Consider the following 19609-nt stretch of genomic DNA (forward strand, 5'->3'; position numbering starts at 1 on the left):
CAGTTTCTGATTTTAATGGAATGTTACAAAGTAGTAAAAAATATTCAACGTATATTTTTTATTTGTCTCACGTATGATCAGTTTTAATTATAACATGTACTTTCAAAATCGGGAGCAGAAAATCTATCTTATGATATTATCATGAAGGCTACAGAATATAAAAAAAATTGAATTCATTACTGCTTGGAAACCCCTATTTGTTTAAAAATATTATTAACAATAACTATATTTATCTCATTTTATTTGAACAGAAAAGAGAAGATTTTGTTATTACTTTTGATTCAAAGTAAAACAGATGAATATACTATTGTTTGCAATTTAAGAAATAAATTTATAAATTTCTAGTAATGCAAATCATTCGAATAATTTTAATTAATTATGAAAGTTGAATACTTCTTTTAATAACCTAAAAAGCCCAACAAACTCAACACTATGATTGATTTATTCACCGAAAAGAAAAATTTCAAATACTTATCACTAAATTTTCATATAACTTTTATATTGATACTACTAATGAATTAACTATTGCACCTATCATTAAAGTAAGTATCTCTAAAAGATATAAGTTTCCATAATGAAGAATACATTTTAGGTCCTCGACTCTCATTTACTGATTGCAATCTTCATATTCTTTCTTTGCTTCCCTTATTAAATACTATTTACCAAAAAATTCAGTAGTTTATGGATATTAAGCAAACGTGAATTAATTTCTCTAGTCCAAGGTGTCGAATATCTAACATAAGAAAATAAATATTTTTTAAAGTAATTATACCTCCAAATCTGGTCGATGGTCGACTAATAGTAGTAATGGAGGATGGCCCCGAGAAAGCTCTCTCTCATCGTACGTATTGTAAGATAGGGGATGCGCTGTCACTATGGAAATTAGCAACAGAGATGCCAAAACTCTCACGAATGCCATTCCTTAGAAAAATTCCTGAAACAAGACAAATTTTTCAATGTAAATTATAAACTTCGATTCCTTCTATAATACAATAAAAACCTCTACTTGTATTATCTCAACATAGTCGATTTTGTTTTTTTTTATTATACAGTATTGTACTTATGAAATACATACGCATAAAAATAAACTGTTTAAAATTAGACATATATCCTTTAAAGTTAAATACAAAATTTTAATATTATTATCTTTAATCAATAAATGTTCATTATACTAAGAAAGCTGACCTAGCTGGATAAAAGAAATAACCATGAAGGAGATTCTAAAGGCGAAAGAAGAAAGATAAATATGGGAATTAACTAGATTTATAAAAGAAAGTCTAAAAATTAGAGCCCTTTGCTTGGACGAATAAGAAGTAGATTGAAGTGGGCGAGAAATAAAGGAAATAAAGAAATCTGTATTAAAACATACTCATAGACATAAGGATTTTTAGATAATATCAAAATAACACTGACCCAGTAATTAAGAATTAAGTATTAAATTAAATAAAGTTATTAAGTATGTACAGGGTGAGTCTAGCAACTGTATCACCTGAATTTGCTTGTAAACTATTTGTTATGTGGAAAACTATTTCAAACGACAGTTGTTTGACATAAAAAAAATGATTATTATATTGTATGTGGCTTTCGATACCAAACAACTTTCATTTGAAACATTTTTTCATACAACTAATAATTTACAAAAAAATTCAGGTGATACACTTATGTGACTCACAAAACTCACAAATGTACAAATTGACTCACACAATATGAGTCACACCTATATAGCACAAAAATTAGATGAAAGTACCATAAGCATACAATATGTAATCAAAAATTGTATTAAGCAGCAGGCCTCATTACAATAAAATAAACAAATAAAAAACCAAATTTAGTCAATAGATATTATCTACACCAGTCAAAATACGCCTAATAATATGAATGTTAAAAATGGAGACGTTATTGAAATATTTTTCAAAGTGATCGACGTCTGTATATACAAATTTCATTCCATTTTCCAGTTTTACTTTTTCATTTTTTTTTTTTAATACAACTTTCTCTTCATTCAAAAATGGATTCTATTTCCCTCAACATCTGCCACGTTTTGATTGACAGATCATACATCTATTCTATCATGCAGCTTTGGAGGACCTTGAGTTTTTTGACAGATGAATTTTTTGTAAATAAACTTAGTCCAAGAAAAGAAACTGGCACGCGAAAGCTTGACTCTCCCTTTCGTCTAGCATTGATTTCAGTAATTTGTGAGGAAGCTAGATTTCAGGTGAGGAAGCTACTCCGAACCACGCCCGTTTACTCTGTTAACATCCGGTCCAAGGGTCTCTGTTCTTTTTGTTCACTCCTCTGATGGAAGTGCCATTAACCCCTTCTCAGCGTACCATACGACTTGAACTGTTCCTTCTTTTCGTCTTACAACATCGTCTTTAGACTTGAAGAGACTTGCTGAAGAATCTCGATAAAGTTATTGCTACAGCGATGACAAATTATTAGAATTAAGATAATAGATGTTTGTATTGATATTTGGACGTCGAAGTGATTCTGAATTTGATGCTTGATACAGAGATCACCAGTGGACTATTAGTGAAAGTTAATTGAGGGATTATTTACTTGAGAATGGATTAGAGTATTTTTTCGATATAGTCTCGATATTTGTTGGCGAGTTTATAACGTGGGATACGTTTGCATGATCTAGGATCTACTCATGCTCATGGTGTCTCACTTTGGTCTTGTTGAAAATGTGTATAACGAATATAGTTATTGAGCATGTAACAAGGAGCTGCTATGTGCAGAGTGAGTCATGCAACTGTATTATCTGAATTTGTTTCTAATCTATTGCGTGAAAAAATGTTTTAAACTAAAGTTGTTTAGTATTGATAATGTGCTCCTCTTGATACCAAACAACTTTCATTTGGAACATTTCTTTATAGGATAAATAGATTATAAGAAAATTTAGGTGACACAGTTGCATGACTGACCTTGTGTACACTGTGAAGAGACAAATATCAAATTTAGTATTGCATTACCATTTAATATTATGTTACATGTATTACAATGATTCCTGGGGAAAACATTTGAACTATTTTAAATTATCCTAGTTTATTTTAAACGATTCAAAATATTTGAAATATTTTCTTTTAGTACTATAATGTTATAAATGTTACAGAGTATTTCTTCACTATAAATAAGTCATCATTTTTTTTATTTTTTGTGTTAAAACGATAACAAAAAAAATTCCCAGAAGACCAATATCATTCACCAAATTTACACAGAAAAATTCAATTAAACAGCGATATTGAATCCATACAGAAATCAAATCCTAAAAGGCTAACTTATTTGCACAGTTCCAACCCTCTCACATATACATTTCAAAACTGCTTTATCATCGATTCCATTTCGACTGATTTAATGCTCAATTTCGAGCGTGAGTATCGGTCCAGTAACAAACGAGAAGGTCAAGTTCGACAGTGAATGAATCTAGGTTGGTGTGCCAATTTAGGCGACGCGCGACGTCGATAATAATCGTTGCTGATGTCGTCAGCGACGTCGTCACAGGCGGGTTCACTAACACCAGTTGCTTAATTTGTTCCTCGTAGGTATATGTATAGGACAGGCTTTCTACTTGTTTCTCAATGAAGTTGGTGTAGTGTTTGAATGAATCTGTTGAACGATTTCATGTTTTGCTTCATATCAGTGGGTCTGAACTCTCATCATTCGAGTATCTTAATTAATATTATTTATTTATGAATGGGGAAATAGATCACTGTATATGTAGGCATATGAATTAGGGCGACAAAGTGGCTATGTAAAATAGATAGTAAAAAAGAAAAACACAAAAAAGAATAAAATACGCTTCAATGATATTTAATCTAAGGTAAAAACAAAGTTAAGAATACAAGTGAATATTTATGTTTTCGAAAAAATTCAAGTAACAAATTCTGATTTATGAAAGTTAAGTAGAGTTAAATATAGTTCAATTTTTGTCTAACACAATTTTGTGTAAAATTTAAGGAAAGTCTTGAAATCTTTTCTTTTGCGTGGGATACCTTGTATGTATTGTATACAACATATGTAGACATGCACCACTTGTTTTCTATAAACGCATTGCTTGTAGCGAGTCCATGAGCTTATACCGAGTAAATAATATACTTATTGTAAGATTGAATATTTTTAGACTTGTTTAACAAGTTAAATACTTCAATTGTTAGTTCAGTAAACAAATTGCCTTATAATGTTCACAGAATATTTTCATAAAAATTGTTGGCTCTGCAACTACAGTTCCACGAATGAAGATAAGAAAATTTTTTAGTAACAAAATTTCCGGTTTTTTTGTCAAATTTTACTAATGTATGTATACACATACATATATTACTATATTCTTTGTCGAAACTTATAAAACAGTCATATTAATAAATATTTTAAAAATACTTTTAAAATGCAATACTTTTATAAATACTTTTTACAATGAAACTGTGTTTTTCCTTTAAATTTGAGTTGTGGTAGAAAAAACTAATTCTCTTTTACCTCTACTCTCTATGTATTCCTTTAAGCTGCTTTATCAACTAGCTAAGTTTTATCACCTTTAACTTCTATACTTTCCCCAAGCTCCTTCATTAGTTGCATATTTTTAGATTCTCAGTTTCACCTTTTCATAGCAAGCGTTAAATGCAGGGCGTTTAGCGGATGGAACAAAATTTAAGGGGTGATTCGAGATATTAAAATAAGATTAAATTCAGGAATAATGAAATTAATATATAAATAGTGAGGTTAAACAGAAAATTCTTAAATTCCAAATAAAATAAAAATACTTTCTATGTACTATAATAAAAAATGCTTGTTACCCATTTTATGCATACATATTTGCTCATAATTCTATAACAAAGCATCTAATACCAAATATTATATAGGTTATCCAAGCTGAAGTAGGCCATTTAAATATCTCCTCTGTTTTTAATAACACGAAAATCTAAGAAATTAGAAAAGAATCATTCTGCATAAAAGATTGTTCTTCCATGATATTCCTTCTTCGAAACCCTTTAAATTATGCCATGAACGATTTTCGTTTTATTAAAAACAGGAAATATTTAGGCTTGCTTCAGCTTGGACACCTTGTGTAATATTTTGTTCTCATTTTGGGTCATAGATTAAGTCTTCATAGTTTGGCAAGAAAACTTCGGGACACCCTGTATATGAAAATGGTAACATTCGAACAGGCTGAATCATAAGTTATATCCCCATCCTTGAATCCTGTTTATGCGCTAGCATATGTTATTGAATTCGCGCTTCGCTATTGTCTTCTAGCCGCAACACTAGCGCACGTATTGTGCTGTTAAAGGATCATCATCCTATCGATAATGTCGATACTCCTACTGTTCCGAGAATAACGTCCAGCGCAAACAAATGGGGGACGATTTGGAGTGCATCCGAGGTGTACGGATTTAAATGTCAAGCTACGTTGTCGGACAGCGCGATTCTCACGGCTTTTCGATCAAACTTAGGTAAATTAAACATCAATGTTTGACAAGACGACCCTCGCGACCTTTTCCAAGCAGATATCGATGCTTAAGCGGATTCAAGGTTATTTTTAAGCTGTAGATAATTTTTATCTTCAGGTGAAAAGCTGATGAGGTCTCTGATAGACCCATGTATCTGTTTCCCTAAATATCTTTTATTTGGGGAAGGAACTAGGAACTTAATCTAGAGATAGTTGACTATCTACTGGGTGCCCAAAGATACACTGCTGTGCATAAGTATTTGGGAACTTCCACATTATTGCGATATGTAAAATACAACAAATGAAATTTTGATGTTGTTAGCTTAGCGTATTGCCAGAGTCGAAGGTTTTCTACGTGGCCATAAATTTAGACAAGAGTGCAGGGTTAGATAACTGCACCCCAGATGTCGAGGGAATGCGTTTGAGAAAGCGCAATTTTTGTGATTATGTCCAGAAATCTACTACGTTCGTCTACTTTCTCCTTCTTCGTAAAGATTTCCAACTGGATGTGTTATTATTGTCACCGCCTACCCTTGTTAAGACTCCACCAATAGAAGGTTTCTTAACCCATCCGTCTACAATGTCACTAAATTTACTTATTTTCTTTTTTGACAAAGCAAAGTTTTTAAAAGTAGTAGAAATAATACTTAATCCTTACGAATAAAGAAAAGATAAATTAAAATAAATAAAATACTTCAAACATGTATAAGCTTCAGTATTTCCAATATCCATAAAATAAAGTGCTAATTTAAAAACTTCTTCCCACAAATGAAACATTTTATTTTCAAAAGTAAGTACACGTACGATCTAAAATAAATTATTTAATACTTTCTATCTGCAATAATATTTTAACCAGTTTTGCATGTAATTTTAAATACAAAAATAAAACAAAAAATATTGATTATCGAAATATTTTCGTGGAACTACATGTTCCAACTTTTCCAATTTTCAATTAACGCTTATCTAGCTAATCTCCAAGTTTTTGAATACGTGATTTATATCGTTACACAGGCACAGATTTAAACCTCGGTAGTGTATCAACGTTGGCGGACCCTGGCGTCCTCGTTTTAGAGGTTAGAGTAAACCTTAAACTCGTCTGCGAACCAAGACCTTAATTGCGAGGCAGTGACGACAGCGCAAGTAGGAGAAAGGGCAAGGAAATAGGAAAATATTCCGCGAGGCAACAGGCGTGAAATTATTTGCTGATGGACAGAGCGGAAGGGCAGCGTGCGCGTTATTCTGGCGGGAAAACGTTGGGCGTCCTGTTCGTCGATAATCAGGCGTTACAAACGCAACCAGAACGAAATACTTAAAAGTACCTTTGATATGTAATTGAACTAATGAATAAAAAAGTTCCAATTTCATTTGAGTCTACATGGCGAGAAAAGTAAAAGTGTGGGAGTAAGTGGGATGCGTGGGAGATTACGAGAAGTTGCATTTGAAAGAGGTTGTACAGAGTGTTTCAGGAATGTGGGTCAATAATCAAAATTCTTATAAAATATTCGTGGTCAAGTTTTTGGAAAAGGAATTTCTCTTTAATTTTGCAACTATAATAGGAGAATTTTTCAGATATATGTTAGTAGATAATATATAGTACTCTACAGGTTTTGAATATTTTAAACATTATTGATGTATGGTGATTTTTGAAATATTTACTTTGTAAGTTATATTAGCTACTTTAGTTACTATTGCTTGTTATTATATGCTTAGTTATTATATGCTTGTGTAAAGTAATTTTTAATTTATCTTGAGAAAAGAATTTCAAAGGGGATTTCTTTTATAATATTGTATACAAGGTGAATCACTTAAATCATAAGTGCCTCAAATTATTATACCACTTTCAATTATTATACATGTAAACTGATTGTTACGTGAAAAATTTTTTCAACAAAATTATAATGCAAAAGTATAATTTATGTATATTTTCAATTTATACATATAGCAGTAATTTCAGACTAAATATCTCTATAAAAGAACGAAATAATAAAAAATTAATTATGATATTTGAGATTTCAATAAAATGAAATAGGAGAAAGAAAAATATTTACCAAAATTTTGATCATAAAATATAAATCACAAATAAATTAAGGTGATAGAATAAGGCTACTCATCCTCTAAATTCTAAATCCTTTCCTGTGAACTATTTCCATACCATCCAAATTAAATTCATGTTCTAATTTTAAAGCATCTTTCCCGAGTGACTTTACATGTGTGAATAATTAAATACGAAATAAAGTAAAATAATGTTTCACTAATTACATCGAAATAAGAACTCTCGAACCTTCAGAGGGAAAATATTGAATTTCCTCGAAAAAGAACTCTCCTCTAATTTGATCGTAAAAAGTAGGTTACTGATGGATGAAAATAGTCTTTTCGATAGCCAGCTCATTCTTTAAATTCTTGCAATTCCGTTTTCTTCAAAGGCTTTTCTTAACTACTTTTTCCAAGAAAATTTAAACCTTGTAATAGTCTTTATTACATCCTTTCTACTGTCTTTCCCAATCTTTTTTCAAACTGCATCCGTCTTTCAAATGATTTTGTTTATTTTATTAAATAATTGTTTCTTAAACATAGATTGAACTGCTTACATTCATTACAATATTTTAATAATTGCAAGCCTTGCACGATGGCTTAAATGAAATTATTTTTAATTAATTGTTTAACTCATATTCTACTCCATTAGGAATTTTTATTGATCTCCTTTTATTTCTTCAATAAAAAATAACTGCACAGTACTCATTCACAGACCAACTACTAAATTCTTCACTAAACTCTCCAGCCTAATAAATAGCCTAACAATAACAGCCTATTCGTGACCATCTCGATTACATAAACTCCCCAAAATCTTTCCAGCAATATAAAGCAAAACAAACTTGAAGAACATCCGCGAACAAAGCAGCACGCGAAAGTTTCTTCACCCCCGATCGCCTCTTCGATGTGCACGACAAGCTACACAAGCTCAATTAACTCGAATGCACGTTTTGCTTAAACTATAAAGCAAACCGAACTTCACGAGCCCCTTTCCTCGGCTACTCCATTAACACCGTGGCGCCTTTAAACATTGACTTTGCCTTGGCGCGAGTTAGCGAAATTTCTCGAGAATCCGCGGCTCGAGAGCCTTTTCCAAAGCGAAATTAATAAACGCTATTAAGGAAGCCGCTCGGTTTGGTTCCCGAACTTCAACTCGAGCTATGCGTTCCATTAACAGTAAAACGCAGCTAAAGAATCGGCCCACGTGTCGACATGCAGGGGACAGCAATTGGCCCCGACGAATCCCGCGATCCCATAAATGCAAATTCGTGTTAGATAGCGCTAATACCATTGCGCGTTTTACGACCGCTTTTTCAGCGAGATAAAGCCCGCTGGAAACGAAGATTCGACACGTGCCTCTTAGCCACCGTTAATTATTGCTTATCTTTGGCAGCCAATATGGTCTTCGATGAGAATCTTCGATTAAGTAAATGCTGTTGCCTGGTGTTGCTATGATGTTGCTGTTGCCTTCAAAATCCTTGAACTTTGAGTCAATTTGAGTTGGTATAAGCTAGTTGACCCAGTAAAGAGAGTCCACTCGTTTTTAGCTCCATTCCAAATCGATCCAAATCGCTTTTAGAATAAGATTGGGTATAATTTGTAGTATACACATAGTGTAATAAAATCTTCCTAGCAAAAAATGGAAACTTTCCGCAGGCCTGCTCTAGGTCAAGGAACTCTTTCAATGTGTTTGTTTCATCCACATGCAGCTGCTCTGCATTTCAGAACGCAGTACTGACTTTAAGGCATTATTATTGAAAAACGAAAGCAGATTGGTCATTATGTTATAGGACACTTTGTGATCCAATTGAGGTATCCTAACACACCCTAGAATATTGAAATGTATACATGTTACACCCTGTATGTAAAGAGCTGTATTTCATCAGAACCTTTTATTCAATTCGATCTCAGAATAAGTAAGATCCTGGACCCTGAAAGAATTTCAGTTTCAGAACCAAGTAACATATACTTGGAGGAGATTCATAAAACTGAAATTTGATTTGCTCATCTTTTGGAAGACCAGTTAAAAAACCGAAAAGCATTTCGGTTTTTAAAATGAGACCCCTTTGTAAAACCAGTAAATAAGGTTCTTAAAACTGCATCATAAAGAAAAAAGAATTAAATACGATTTATTTGGAAAAGTATACCAAATACTATTTCTGGTTTAAAAGCACTTTAAGTACTTGGTGCAAACTTTGCATTTTTAATGTTTTTGGGAGGAGGGGGATACATATAAGGCGGTAAAGCTGTCCAAAAGTTTCTCTCCACTAATTCTATATCTCCAGTTTCCTCGTCGTTGTCACAAGTCGAAAGACAAGTGACGAAATTGAGTCGGACGTTTAGAATTTGATATGCGTCGCGTATTTATTCACGAGCCACTGGTCGATTTACATTTATCGCGACCTGTGGTGTTCGAGGTTCGAATTGAAAAAGAAGGGAAGCGATACGAGATTCGCTCTGTATGCAAATTGCTTTTCTACGCGCATCAGATTTTTCGCGGTTGACGAAACCGCAGATGCGAAAAGCACATGGTCTCTGTTGATTACTCTGACGTTATGAAAATTAACTCGCAAATGTTGTCCAGACTATTAATTTTTAAGAGATCATTGAAGAAATTTATTTTTTGGTTGCGTTAGAATTGAACTGGAGTTTTTATGTTTTTTGAAAAAAGATTTTACAGCTAATTGAGGTCTTTTGATATTAAAACAGTTCATAAAAAGATATTTAAAATATTTTCTCGCTATAATATTTTTGTTATTATCTTCATTTCTTGGAATCAGTATTCTGCCTTATTTTACTTTTTGGTTTGACAGAAGAAAGTGAGACATTAAGGTAAGATATTAGTCATTTCTGAGCTCAATACTTGGCACTCTTTCTGAGCTTAACGAGAAATGCTATATTAGATTGACTTAAAAATATAATTAGATAATATACATATAGGTTACAAAGAATCGTCAATTATTTTTTATAACTTAAATAAAAAAAAATAATTTTCATAATAAGAGACAGCCTCATAGTAATTAAAAATTGTAATTTTACGAATAATAATTTTAAAAGGAGAATTTTTCTACTTAATTATGCATTTGTGTAGGATACAGGTCAAAAATTTAAAATCACTTACTAATTCTGATTAAAATGTCTACTATGTAACAAAGTATTTAAGAAGGAATGTCTTTATTCTAATATAAAGGAAAATTAATACAATTGTTCAAAAGTTAATACAAATTGTACTTTTAACAAACTGATACTTATTTCCTTTCATTTTCTGACATATTCCAAAAATTTGAGTTTACATATGTCTTAAATTAAATGAATATTATGAGATGGAATTTATATATTTGATATAAGGGAAAAAATATTTTCTTAATGTAAATTAATCAAAATTTGTTTAATGCTATTTGAAGCTATTTAATGCTATATGAAGCTATTTACTCTTCCTCAAAGTCTACAATGAAATGACGAGAGAATTGGTTTAATCAAGGTACAAATTGAGTAAGATACAGTATGTATGTATAGATACTATATTTTCGAATATATCAAACATAACGGAAATGGCAAGCCGCAATCAGTATGTCGATTATGGTTGGGTCCACTGAGTTTGGTTAAGCTACCGGAAATTTATCACCGATTGAAGGGTGAAAAGGATTAATCCGTTATATTGATTACTTGATAGTATATTTGATCAATAAACAGAAACCATTTATCATCGAAGGAGGCCATTAAGGTCGTTTATCAAATGATTCCATCTGATCGTTATTTAATTCCTCGAAGACACTCTTTCCAACGATTTCATTTTTTAATTAGCATTTATCGTATGAAGCTATTTTTATTCAATTGTAAACGACATTAGAATCTACCTTCTTCTTCTCGTTTGTGATTAATATAAAATTTTAACAGTTTCGATGAAATAGTATAAATATTTGTTATCCATTTTGATGAACTTGATTTAAATAATAGTAATCAAATGCTTGTAATAGAATACATATATAAATAGTAATGGGAGTTTGAATCTTAACTTAGAAGTGATTCGAAGCTTTTCAAGATGGTGAAGGTTCGAATCACTTGGAACAAGATTCGAAACCTAAAACTCTTGAACGTCTCGAATCTTGAGTCCATAAAATTGATTAAAAGTCCTGAAACTTTCAATTGGCTTTGTGAATTTAGATAATATTTATATAATATATTATATCAATATCTTATTTAATATCTTATATTAATACTGAAATAATAAACGAAAATTTAGAAGAAGCAATTGTAAAAATGGGTCTCGACGAAGAATTACTTCGAAGCAAGGTAACGACCCAACACATGCTACCAAAAATCAAAGAAATTTTTTGAGCATTCAAATATTAAATTGTTGGAATGGCTGGTACAAAGTCTGGATTTCAATCCAATAGAAAACTTATGGAGTGTACTGGATTCGAAAGTGCCATTAGAAAAACGGCAGAACAAGAACGACTGTTTTAAAAATTTACTGGGTCCTTATAGAGTATTGGGTCGTCTAGGGAATTTTTTTTTAGACGTGTTCACTGGGTTAACTTATACCACTAACTAATAAGTAAAGGTTTCGAAGACAATGCTCGAGCTCAATAGTTAATTCATGCACTGCCACTACCGCACTGCAGCAACAGTTTTATTGCAAATATCTTTAAAATTAAAGCTGAGTGGTGGCTATATATATAGGAGAAAATAGTTTAAAATATTGTCCTCTATAATACATCCAAAGATTATAAAAATCGATGAGGTGTACCCTTTTATGCACAATTACCGATTGTAGTTAATAACTACTCACATCTAATTTAGGAGATATCAATATTTTTAATACAAAAATATGGCAAATGCAATATCTCTCGCTATAAACTCACAATTATGTACATAGTGTTTAACAAATAATTTATGAAGAGGTGCACGTGTCTTTTTATATGAAGTCAATTCATTTATTAGTACAGTTTATATGTGCCTTATCAAAGACAAGGACAACGAAATACGAGAGAGCAAACGCAGTTAATTAAAATAAAAGATTAAAATTTTTACACATTTTAGAAATAATTAATTATCGTTTGCTCTTACGTCTTCACCAATAGGCGCGTTTCCACAATAAATGAAAGGTAATCAACGAGAGCGACATGCATTTAATGAAAATTTACTGCATAATTTGAAAACGAAATTAAAATGCCATCACCGTGCCATGTCCTTTTTCTTAAGGAAAAATTAATTTTTCGCTGACTTTTTCGTCGCAATTTTCCTCATAGAAGGCTCTTATCTGAAGATGATCGCTTCACGTCATTTCGAATACTGAATCGACTTTTTCGATGATGTACAGTCATGATTGAAGTATCAGTGAAGATTAATAGGCACCAGTTTTCTGACCGATATTCTTGTCGAGGGTAAAAATGGTAATTATCAACTTGAATAATTCTAGGATATTGATCGATCGATCGACAGACTTACGAGCGATAACAAGGAGATCAAATTCCAAGTCAGTGTAATTTCTTTCGAGTCGAGTGCATGGCAACATCCACGAGGCTACTCGAGTACCTACTGTTACTGAATTCCTGGTGGATTAGTGACAATTGAGTCTTATCTTGTTAATAAAAAAGTGCTCGTTGATAATGATGGAAGTATCTTAAATTGCATTTTTCCTTCATTGCAAGGAATATACATTGTTGCTGGTATCTTATAATAAAACAAATTTTATTTTCATCCACTCCAATCCACATTTTTCCAAAAGTGGATTAGCAGTATAGAAGATGGTTCACCAGGTATCAGCACCTGGATATACATCATTATATGATGTGTACATACATATGTAGGCATATGAAGATCATTAATGTTCTTTTTTAATGGTATCATATATTATTTATCGCATCACTCGATGCATCTTTATATTTTATACAAAAATATTAACCTATTTATGACTAAAAATCATCAGTTTAGGAGATATCTCAATGTTAATGTTGTTACAAAATTGTGACTTTCTTGGTAATGTTACGAGTTCAATGTGACAACCATTTACATTGCACAACATATTTTTTATCGATAATACTTGCTCCCTTACATAATATTAGCTTTGGTCACGATTGTAGCCCACATTGTATTGTTGTGAAATGTAAATTTTTAAGAAACGTTCAACTACTGTCTTTGTGTAAAATTTAATCTTTGTTGGATATTTTAATTTCTATTAAAATCGAAATATTTCTTAAGCTAATGATTTTTGGACACAAATAGGCTAATACTTTTTTATAGAGAATATCAAAGTGCATAAAATATGTACAATTGCATTTAAAAACACATTAATGACCTTTATATATAAAAAATTAATAACATCAGAATGTATCCTTTTCGAAATCTTTCAACTCTATCTGAAACATTTTTGACTATGTATCATACTACTGATATAAATCGAGGTGGTAATATCTGGTGAATCACCTTGTACAAATTAACCTCGTTATTTGCTAATCGTTAACAGAGCGTGAGTCTATAACGAAGAAACGCTGTAATCACTTATGTTGAAAGTTAATTTGTGAATTTTATTTTAGTAACTATGTCATGTTCAAAGTACCCGATACAATATTTTATTTTACTATTATGTAATGAAATTATAAGTAATTGAGTACCTACTAACATTGCACTTGTGATTTTGCACTACATATTTTTATAATTGAGTTTAAAAAGGGCCAGTGTTTATTCTGGAACTACAAGGACCAATGTCTTTGTTTTGTTTTCTCACAATAATATAAAAGTGTTCTAATAAACTAATGTCGTGAAATTGTGTAATTAAAAGAAGTATAAAAGGACCATTTTCTGTATAATTTCTAATGCCTCTTAATCCAAAATCACAATTTTAATATCGATCCTTCTTGAATTTACTCATAAACTTAATATTTTAATATCTTTCACTTGTAAGCTACGTTGCATTTTATTTAACTATAAATTAATATTTTTATTTCAAGTTTATTTTAGCTTAAAGAAAGTTTAATTGTTTACCCCCCATAAAAATTCAAAAGAATCTCAAAAAAATTCAAAATTAAAATAAATGTAAATAAAAGATGAAACAAAACTGAAAGATCACGTGGAATGCCATATTTAACTGACACCATCGTCATTTAAAATTTACCTACTGGTTACGCCAAAATGCGTAGGATAAAAAATCGGCGAGGAAGTTCCGACAATTTTTCACGTTCACGGTGTTAAGATATTCAATGTTCTGAAATTTCCACGATATGAAGATGGTGAACCAGCTTCCACAATTTTTCATATTTGCGATGACGAGATATATATTTACGTCGACGTAAATATTGTGCAGCGTTGAAATTCATTTCAGCAAGTGGTGCGAGTACATTTATCGTCAGATGCTGGAGTGCCTCGAGCTGTCTTCTGTTCAGCGAGACGAACGATACACTCGTATGTATCTCGCGTGTGTTTTGCACCTCTTCTAGAGGACAGAAGTTCCCTAATTTACTAAGTTCGTGGTATTATAATCTTGCGTCGAGATGAAGGTTAATGCTGATTAGTCAGCAGCTTCAAAATATATGACATGTTGCACAACACGTTGCCAATGAAGAAAGTTTCACGTACAGTTTATTTAATATATGAATCTGCACGATTTTTTAGGTGCTTCGATGATGTAATGAAGGAAGGTTATTAACGAAGATCTTTTTAATTCTTAATATTGCGTTATTTTTTTGTTTTTTTATACTGTTTTTTATACTGTTTTATATTGTCATTTATATTAATTTATAAATTTTTCTGAAACTATTGGCGATACCAGAATATGGTTGAAACGGAAGTTAAACAATTTGAAAGCAGACAATAATTCATGTCAGTATGTAGAATGCACAGTATTGCCTCGTTATAAGGTCGTTACCTAATCTTCAGCTGAATTGAAATTATTCAGAGCTGAAAAGTATTACTTGTGTGCAGTCTTTGATAAGCCCAGACCAGGCTACCATATAAGTTGAATTCACTCAGAAATGTGTCACTCGTTTTGAGCTCGTCACTGACATGTGAGCCTATATCGAGACACTACTTTCTTTTGTGGTTACAGTTTAGATTGTTTAGAGTTCGTTTAGAGTTAGATAGTTTAGAGTTCGTTTAGAGTTAGATAGTTTAGAAGTTCATCCTTGAGAGGAATAGTTTAAAAAAATCACTTTCAATTTCGTCAGATAAATTATTTATTTAGTAATTGACCAATATTTGATTGACACAATGAAAGTGATTGTGAACGTTGAATTAGGTCATGCAATAAAGCCTTAATGGCACAGCTGTGAGAAATGGGATAGCAGCTCACTTTGTGGCAAGAATTATTAATATAGAATTCCACTGAAATTATTGAACATAATACTGTGTTACTGAACGTAGTTATTAGTGTATGCTAATTAATAAAGCACGATAAATATAGGATAGCTGGTGGTATCACAGCCGAGGAGTAATTGTTTAATTGAAATCGCATTCTTCTAGATGATAGAGTAAAAGTGACCAATACGCTTCATTTTTACAAAAAAAAGGTATTAAAAAACTATAACCTAGTATATTTTTGTATTTGTATTTTTAGATATCCTTGATTGTTAATTTTTTTTAAAATTGTCGAAAATTTTCCTTCAATATTGTCAAATTCAAATTAATCCTATTTTTCAAATTATGAAAAACATTTGACTTCAATAATATACTTCATAGAAACAAAAATACTGGTGCTTTTTTGCTACTTCCTATTCAAATTATTTTAGTTTAAAAATATTATTACCTTAATATTACTTATATTAAATAGTTCTACAGTTCAACAGAGAAAATATCACCTTCATTTTACGTATCCTAAATATAAAATATTTGATGTATTTTAAAATACACCATAATTGCAAAACGATGTACAAATGTTTCTAGTTATTATTTTTAATATAGATTTGCTTTTACGTAATGAGAAATTCTCAAATAGACTACAGCTCCCAAATTTATCAAAAGGAAAAACAAACAACGAATCTAAAAACCAATTGAAAGCCCGTTAATTTTCGGACGAAAAATAAAGAAATAAATAATCAATACATCGAGAACATCGTCCCTATTTTGGATTGGTTTGCAAAAATTGGCTGCAATTATAAATGAACACAATGACAACACAACTTGCGTTAAGTCAAATGCCATCATATACATGTATACATACTATTATATCTACAGACACATGATGCTGTCATTTTGCACATTATTAAGAAATTCAATTATTACTCCATTCTAGAAACTAATTTAGCTTAGTCACTAATATCATGAAAATCTCAAAAATGATGAAGGTCATGATGGATCTTCACAGTTTTTATAGGATTAATAAGATAATAAAAATTTGATAAAGCGCAATAGAATATGACAGCGATAATACTGTTGGGTATAGAGAAAAGTATTACTCATAAAACATCCTGATAGCCAACCTTCCATTCCCCTGTGAGACACTTTTAGTCTCATATTTTTCTTGAGACATTTTGATAACAAGTCCTTGTCTTCAGAATCACCTCTGTGAGCAATTTTTATGGTTTTCCATGTAACAGTAATCACTCTGACTAGAAACGCATCACCAAGGACCAATTTCAATTTAATTGGTAGTCGAGGTCTGGTTGAAAGTAACTTAAAGTTTAATGTTCCATCAACTGTTTCTAATGATTATTAATGATTAAGAAAGAGAAAATAAAAGTGACTCGAAGAAAACGAGAGAAAACGAAAATAACCCAAAGAGGAAAAAGTGGAAACAAAAATAATCTAAAGAAGAGAAAGAACAAGACAGAACAATATGACAATTGAAATTTAAATTGATATCTTATTATTTATGTGTAAGTTTTCGTGTCTAATTATTAATTTTGGTAGTAGCTTGTTTTGTTTTCTTCGAGTTTTTTTAATGTAACAAAAGTCATTTGATTCTTTCGAGCATAAGGTATTCCCAACAAAATTTCATTATTAGATTTTCAACTAATTTTTGCACAAAACCTGGCAGCCTGGTTGATTATCTCACTCGGTATACTGAATAATGGAATAAGACAATAGGAATTTGATTAATTCTAAAATAAAAATATAAATTCAAATAGATAAGAAAATAATTTACACAAGCGTCAACCTTATAATTTAATTCCAATTAGAAATTCAATTCAATTTCTTTAAACGATGCTCCACGTTTCTCTCAATGAAAATGTACCATAGACAACTCAGCTACAAATTAATGAACGCGAGGGCATTACAAAACGCTGCTAAAGTAAACGACAATGTTACCATATCTGACGAGACGTTAAACGAAAAATTAAACGATAACTTCCAAGGGGTAGTTACCCCTGATATGAACGTCTCCACTGCAGTAAAGAATTTAAATAAAGATTTAAATAGAGTTTTTTTCTCGCAGAGACAAATGGGAGCATCCGAGAAAACGTATTTCCCTCAGAGGAGTTGCAACGATTAAGCGTTACGGTGTTGACGCGAAACGAAAAAGAAGCGAAACGAATAAAATTAATTCTCATTTAGCAACCGTGAGTCGTTTCGCGAAGGGAAGGGGGGATTAAATATTTGCTGAAACCTTGGGAATGTAGGAGTTCCTTCCAGGCGTAACTTTTCGCGGAATTCAAGCGCGAGGCGAATCCTTTCTCGTTGCGTTTGTTAAATCCTCCGCAACAGGTACGCCGCGACGCGACGATGGGAAGTTGAAGAGGAGAGATCTCACTTTTCTTTTACTGCTGAATTTATTCCCCACACTACTTGGAATAAAAGATGTTTTTCGGAGAATTTCACGTGATTTCAGATTTACTTGGACCTATTCGAACGACGCTTTGTTGAAAGTGGAATTGATTTCAACTTCAAAGTATTATTATAAATGGAAGGTGGACAGTTTGTCGAAAATGGAAAATTTCGTCGAAGACACTTCGTTCAAAGTACTCTTACTCGAATGAGAACTTTGTCAAACGAATATTCTGTGGAAAAGATATTTTGTTGAATTCATATTTGGTCGCTTGGACTTAAGTTTATGTCTAGGTCTAGGTTAGGTCTAGGTTTATATCTGAGTTATGTCTAAATCTAAGTTAGGTATAAACCTCGAGCTAGATCTGGGTCTATGTTAAGTCTAGATTTGGATTAGGTCTGAGTTGCAGTTTTAAATGTCTGTTAAACAGAAAGTCCTTTTAGCAAAATATCCTTTCGATCAATTATCTTCAACCAAATGTATTTCGGTGAAGTATTTCGACCCAGTTTCCTAGAGTTATCTGAATGGTGTCTAAACTTTGCAGCGAGGCATTCAATATTGCAGGTGTACCTGTTGGACAATATGTATAGAAGCTATTCTTTCAGTGGAGCAAGTTTTATGCTTTGTATTATTATCTTGTTAGAAGTGGAAATGATCTAATAATTTCAATTTATAGGCAATGTCCTTAAGATTAGTTTTTATAAAACTCGTTTATCGAGTATGTCATCAGATTAGTAGCTATGCAACCTAACCTCACTCCATGCCAGAAGTGATTTTGTGTTTTATTGTTTGATTTAATTTCTACAGTGTTAAGTTTGAATTTTAACTTTAAACAATAAAATCTTTTATTCATTTTTCTGTAATGTTTAGTATAATCCTTTTTATGAATTGAATGGAATGCAAGAAATCAAATACAGAATATTAAAACACTAAGTAAACAAAAGTTTCTTGACAAAACAGTAAAGTAAATAAAGAGAAAAATCGAAATACAAAGGTCGATATCAATAAAATACAGTAAAAAATACTGTGAGTGCTTTGAACAGCACAGGGAGTTTACGTGTTTTCAAAAATACAACGTGAAAACAATCTATATTCAAGTTAATTTAAAAATAAAAAAAGTAGAATATATACTCTGAAAATTGTCTTTTATAGAAATGAAAAATTGTATACAAATATGGTCGTATTACAAACATTTTAAGCTATATAACTAGGTATAGTTCCACAGTTCGAAGAAAATGTATTCGATGCATCAACCATTATCAAATCATGAATTTATATAAGTTGTAAAGACAATATTTACTGATTATATTAGTATAGTTGTTTTCGTGATAAAGAACAATTCTACATCACATGAACGCTTCCAGCATGAGAAACAAGGAATTAATTAAATCAATCGTGTTTATGTAATCAAACAAAACGTAACTGAATAT

At 31.4% G+C, this 19609-nt stretch overlaps 1 protein-coding gene across 1 annotated transcript in view; it reads right to left on the bottom strand.

Moving 5' to 3' along the window:
- Positions 1-19609, bottom strand: part of Dh44 (corticotropin-releasing diuretic hormone 44) — a 72620-nt gene that overhangs the window by 14297 nt on the left and 38714 nt on the right. The window contains exon 2 of the mRNA XM_076390904.1: positions 773-934. Within this exon, the coding sequence (XP_076247019.1) occupies positions 773-919 (147 nt within the window). The 5' untranslated portion in view covers positions 920-934. The remainder of the gene's footprint in view (positions 1-772; positions 935-19609) is intronic.

The sequence above is a fragment of the Calliopsis andreniformis genome, unplaced genomic scaffold, assembly GCF_051401765.1.
Source record: "Calliopsis andreniformis isolate RMS-2024a unplaced genomic scaffold, iyCalAndr_principal scaffold0022, whole genome shotgun sequence".
Classification (NCBI taxonomy): Eukaryota; Metazoa; Arthropoda; class Insecta; order Hymenoptera; family Andrenidae; genus Calliopsis; species Calliopsis andreniformis.